We start from the raw sequence: 6,000 nt of genomic DNA, 5'->3' as shown, positions 1-6,000 counted from the left end.
GACCTGGAAACCTGAGGTTGTGTGTCTTACTGTTTTTGTGAGAGCTTAAGGCAGAGAGGAGCTCAGCATAGCCTTCCTGCCCAGATCAGCGATAGTGGTCAGCAAGCTGGGAGAAATGTTAGCCCCAGGGCGCTCTAACTTCCAACCCCGGGAGCAATCCAAACCCGGAGGCCGGCGGGGGAGGGGAAGTCTGGTGTGGCGCTGGGGATGGAAGCGGATGCTCCCGAGTCAGCTCAGACTTGGAACGCAGCACCCACAGCGAGAGTCTAGGTAAGCCTGGCGGCTATAAAGGACGCTCTGCGCCGCCGGGCCGGGAGGAGTCAGGTGACGTCACCTCCAGGAGGACTCGCTTTTTCATTAATGAAACCTGCCGGCGCAGGCGCATGCGCGGCAGGCCCCCTTCCCTCGCGCTTCCCCCTCCCCTTTCCCAGCCGCTCTCTATCTCTAGCTCGCTGGTTCTCCCTCTCCCCGGGCGGTGGAAAGGATCCCACTTCCGGTGGGGTGTCATGGCGGCGTCTCAGGCTGTGATGGCTGTGGGGAGACGGCGCTAGTGGGGAGAGCGACCAAGAGGCCCCCTCCCCTCCCCGGGTCCCCCTCCCCCGCCCCCTTCCCCCAAGCCTCCTCGCCAACGCCCCCTTCCCCTCTTCCCCTCCCGGCTCGGCGCAGGCCCCCCATCCCCACCCCCGTGGGAACGTTCGGAGCCTGCACTCCTCAGACCCTCTCCTGGACTCTTCCCTCACCTCAGCCCCCACTCCCCACCCTCTTCCCTGCTCAGGGCGCCGGCCGCCCCGTCCCTCCGCAGCCCCCCGGCCGCGGGGAGGACATGGCCGCGCACAGGCCGGTGGAATGGGTCCAGGCCGTGGTCAACCGCTTCGACGATCAGGTAACGGGCCCGTGGCGGGCGGGAGGTGGGAGCGGTGTGGGGGTGGGGACGGAGTGGGTGAGGGAGGAAGGAGCAGCCGCCTCCCCCGCGGCTGCCTCAGGCGCTGGAGGAAAGGAAGGGGGGACAAGTGGGGGTGGCTTAGGGGGAAGTGTGGGGAAGGAGGGGACCGCCGGTAGTCGGGCTCTCTTTCCCACCCAAGTCGGGGAGTGGGGCCTTTTCTCTGGCTGCCCCCCCCATCCGTATTATCTCAGCCCATCCGATTGCTAATAAGGATGAGTGACCTGGGGGTGCTTTCTGGGGCTCTCCATCTGGATTTAATCATTCCCGCCTTACTTTTCTTTTTGAACCAAGGTGGGTAACATTTAGGGGTTCCCTCTTCCCTCAGTGGACCTCCCAATTGGGAGTGAGGAACTGAAGGCACCCCAAGGCACGTCTTGTGTACCCCCAATAGGAGAACGGTAACACCCCGCCCCTCCCCCAGTTCCTTCAGCTTCCTCTCTCGGAGGGGGAAGAGTAGAAGAAATCAGGGACAGCACAGGTCTTCTTACTTTTTGCTCCGCCGTCTCTGCCTGCCCCTGGAGCTTAAGTGCACGCGCGCGCGCGCGCGCACACACACACACACACACACACACACACACTCACATTCACACTCACACTGCGCGTTTTTGGGCCCACACAGCATCCCCCCATATCCTCGTGAGACAGGACTGGCTTTTACATTGGCGTTTGTAGTGGCAACCATGGTTCTTGATCCCTCCTGCTTCTGAAATATTTTTCTCGTTTTTCCTTCCTTGATAATTGCAGTTTCTCCCTTTACTTTTGCCAGGTGTATGAGACTATTACTGTTGCTTTCTTGAGTGAGCTTCTTGGGGAGTAAAGGGAGAAGGGTGAAAGGCAAGTGGGAAACTGCATCTGAGCCCCGACAACAGAGAGCAAAGACAGCTGGGATGTGGTCCTAAAGCCCATCATTCTGCTAGTGTTTTGTTATTGTTTTTGGGCACCTCTTGGTTGACAAGAGAACTTTCATTGAGACTATGTGGGTTTGAAAAAAAAGTTTCATAGCTTGGGGAGGTGCCTTTTTATTCCCTGAGCTTCACACAGTAATCCTAGGGCTGATCAGAATGAATGCGCACGCAGCCTTTTGTCAATGGGAATTAGTTTAACTTTGTGTTGCTGTTAGTTTAAACTGATTAGTTTAAAGGGATGGTATTTTTGTTGTTGGGTTTTTTTTGCAGCTGCAGTTCTACTACGGGCTTTCTGTGATGAGGGAACTGTTTAACATTGAGTTAGCCTGTTTTGTTTACTAGATGTAATTGTCAAACTGATTATGGGAGCTGAATGGAAGGGGGAGGTGGGCTCCACTTTTATTTGATCCATAAACATTTCCTTACAGGTTTCATAGTGTTTCTGACCTACCTAAAAGATATTTGGGAATAGGCAGAGGAATTGAGAAGAAATTTGAGAAGAAACTACATAGATAAAATAGATTTAGAGCTCTGGCTGGTGTAGCTCAATGGATTGAGCACCGGTTAGGTTTTGCTGGTTCGATTCCCAGTCAGGGCACATGGCTGGGTTTCCTGCCAGGTCCCCAGTATGGGGCATGTGAGAGGCAACCACACATTGATGTTTCTCACCCCCTCTTTCTCCTTCCCTTTCCCCTTCTCTAAAAATAGATAAATAAAATATTAAACAATAGAATTATAAAACCATCAGAGACTTGAAGGAATTGTTTCACCCATCCTTCTGCTTTCAGACTGAAAAGCATTTAAACCAACTATACTACTAATCTACCTGGGGAAGTAAAACGTTACCACATATATTGGATTATATTATTGACAGAACATTAGACTTAAAACTTGATAAAAAAGACTAAAACTTGATAAAAAGGCACATAGAATCCCAAAACTTAACCAATTTTAAAAGTGATTACTTCCTTAATTAGGGAAATGACAGTTACAAAGGTGGGCAGCTAGAAAACTTAAGAGTATCAGTGATATACTTAACCCGTCTTTATGATGCTCAACAGTAAGTTTCCAAGTGGAAATTGGCAAATTTTGGGCGTGTATCTTTAAGTTGGGGCTCCCTAGCTGGGTTATTTAACACATTAGCATGTTCTTAGATGCCCCACTTAGCCATACCCCACCAGTCTCTGTTGAGCTTTGATTCTGAAAAGGGAGTGTAGGAAAACTGTAGTTAAATGAAGGTTTCTTTTTCTTTTTAAGAAATTGGAAAAAGCTACCCCAATATGATGTGTTATAAATATGTTCATTTAATCACTTAAGATATTTTCCATACCTTGTCAAGTAAAAACAGTGTATAAAATGCCCCACAAAAATAACAGAGAATAAACTCTGATTTTTGACTTGTTACAATAGCATATTAGTTTTTGTAAACTGAATGTGAATCAGACTATTTGAATATGTGGTGTAAAATTCACAGTATAAAATGATTGGCAAGTGTCTTTGAAGTTATAAGCCACATGTTAATTGGCCAAATAGATTTGTAAAACTTTGAAGCTGTCTTGGATAATAAAAAAAAAATCTAGCCTTGTTCTTAAAGCCTGGTCTGGCATTTTTATATGGACTTACAAAGTAGTTGAAAATGAATACTCTTTGGGCAAAGGTTATTATATGGTGAGTAAGGAAAAATGCTTATTTTGTATTCTGGAACTTATCTTTTGTAAAAAGAAAATTCTTCAGCTGGTCCTCAGTTGGTTCTCTGTGCTCCTCGTGTTCCTCTACTTTGTCTAGCATCTGTTTAGTCTTTCTCTACATGATCTCCTTTCTCCTCACCTTCAAACTTACTAAGATTTCTTTTGTCTTAAACATTTGGTTGGTCTTACAGTCTTCTGTCTGTGGCTCAATCTTTTTTCTTCTTTTGCTGCCAGATACCTGCTGCCTCTGCTGTTTATCCACCCATTTCCTTTATAACTCTGAAAACTGACTTCTGCCTCCGCTTTCTTTCTGGATTGCTGTTTTCTTGAAAGTGATTCCTTCTGGCAAAACAGTGGTTTTTGCTTAACTGCAGCGCCACAGTGGTGTTCCATTACCTCGGAAACCAGTCTCCTCTAATTTCCAAGACAATACTGTCTTGTATGTATACTTGCGGATCTTCATATATTGATGTTCTCATTGATTTTGGGCAAATGTGCTTTCTCTACCATGCGGTATTGCCTGTTGTTGAGCTGGGGATCCTAAGCAGGGGTCTGAGTTTTTCCCTGCCTCTGTCCTTCTCTCCATTAGTTCTTTGTGGATCCTAGAATTAATTTGCTTTCTTCATCAGTCAGAAAAGAATTGCCCAGAAAATCTCTAAGGTTCTGTTTCTAGTTTAAATATTCGATGATGTTAATATTTTAACAGCATCTCCCTGAGCCACATCAGTCTGTTGGGAGCTGACCCCACTTAATTTACCAAATTATTTCTCCTTATGCCTCAGCATGCACCTTCTGCTTATTTCTGCTTCTCTCAGCCTTTGTTTATGTGGACTCTGAATACTTTCGTTCCTCCTTTGTGCTTTTCTAATTCCTGTTCATCCTTCAAGGTGCAGGTCCAACCGCATTTTCCCCATGAAGTCCTCCTGGACTAAACTCCCTGCAGGCTCACTTGGTGTGCTTGTTACCCGGGGTTCTGCAGAACCACCCAGGAAGGGTTCTCCCCCTCAGAAGGGTTGGTTGGACACAGCTTAGCATTGTTTTTTTTCCCTCTATCTTTTTATCAAATAGAGTGTAAACTTTCTGAAAAGCAAGAAGCCTCTGTTTGAATTCACTTATGGTCACCCCAGTGCCCAGTGTGCCTGTGAGTGGGCAGTGTGTCACGGATGGAATGTTTTTCACACGGTTCCTGGTTGAAAGGTAGACTGGCTAAAATAAGTGGTAATATTGGCTTTGTTATAGTTATTAAATAACCAGATTTTAATTTAGTTTTAGTAATAGTCTAAGTCTTATAAGTTAAGTGGTATTTTAACTAGGAGTAGTTTCTTTTTGTTTAAGGAGCTCTAAGGAGGAACTTGTCCATATTTATATACCCTCCCTCAGAGGTAGTGTGTTTTTTGGATCGAGTTTCAGATCTGATTAACTAACTACCTTTGTGAAATTAGATTTTTCACTTATTTTTTGAAAATGTATTTTATTTATTGATTCTAGAGGGAGAGAGAAGGAAACATTGATTTGTTTTTCTACTTACATATTCATTGGTTGCTTCTATGTGCCCTGACTGGGGATGGAACCCACAGCTTTGTTGTATTGGGACGATGCTCTGACCAGTGGAGCTATCCAACCAGCACAGATTCATCACTTATTTTTAGTGATATCTCTACGTAAGGAAAATGTTTACAGCCATCTGATAGGATAATGGAAGTGAAATACTTTAAAACATTTTAAATTGTTCAAATGTAAGATTTATACATTTTTTTTTTACAGCTTACTGACTGTTGTATTTTCACTAAATAAGGGAGGCTGACTAGTCTCTGGGTAGTGCCCTGCTGTGTACCTTGGCTGATACATACTTTCCTTTAGCATTCACTAACAAATACTTAGGTGACACATCATAGTAAGAAATCCTTTTGTAACTCATGGGTGCTCATAATTTGTTTTCTTGCTTTATCATCTAATTTGTGGCATATGCACAATATATAATATGGGTCTTCAAATTTAAGACGTGTAATAGAAAATGTTATAAGGTGTTCTGTGAATTGGGCCAGCAGTGTTACATTAGATTTAAAACATTCTTACACTTCTTTTTATTTGACTTTTTGACTAATAGGAAATTAGGTTCTAAAATCTGCTTCATTATTATTTTTTTATTGTGTTTAGCTTGGAGAATTTTGTTCTTAAAGGAATCTTTAGGTTAGTGATATAATAAGTAGTCATACCTTATTTTTGCATCTTTGTTCTTTAAATTACTCAGACTACTGTGGGGCATGTTTGGTTTTGCCTTTCAAATTCAGTGTTGTGGGGTTCTATACAGACTATATTGTTGCATTATAACAACATGCTTTCAAGGGTGAACAGTGTGTTGTGTGTTAATTAAATGTGGGTTTTGCACATGTGCTCTTCAGGCTTCAGTCCGTTCTTCATTAGGGGTTTTGTGTCTGTATATAAGACAAGGGGTAAGAGGTAT

General features: G+C 44.5%; 1 protein-coding gene across 8 annotated transcripts in view; it reads left to right on the top strand.

Moving 5' to 3' along the window:
* The first annotated feature begins 441 nt into the window (after positions 1 to 441).
* NF1 (neurofibromin 1) overlaps positions 442 to 6,000 on the top strand; it is a 234,233-nt gene continuing 228,674 nt past the window's right edge. For all 8 annotated transcript variants that reach the window (XM_053655762.1, XM_053655756.1, XM_053655754.1 and 5 more), the window contains exon 1: positions 442 to 883. In XM_053655762.1, coding sequence (XP_053511737.1) covers positions 824 to 883 — 60 coding nt within the window. In that variant the 5' untranslated portion in view covers positions 442 to 823. The remainder of the gene's footprint in view (positions 884 to 6,000) is intronic.

Source organism: Artibeus jamaicensis, unplaced genomic scaffold (genome assembly GCF_021234435.1).
Source record: "Artibeus jamaicensis isolate MK-2021 breed Jamaican fruit bat unplaced genomic scaffold, CSHL_Jam_final contig_1998, whole genome shotgun sequence".
NCBI lineage: Eukaryota > Metazoa > Chordata > Mammalia > Chiroptera > Phyllostomidae > Artibeus > Artibeus jamaicensis.
This window is presented reverse-complemented; position numbering and strand designations above follow the sequence as displayed.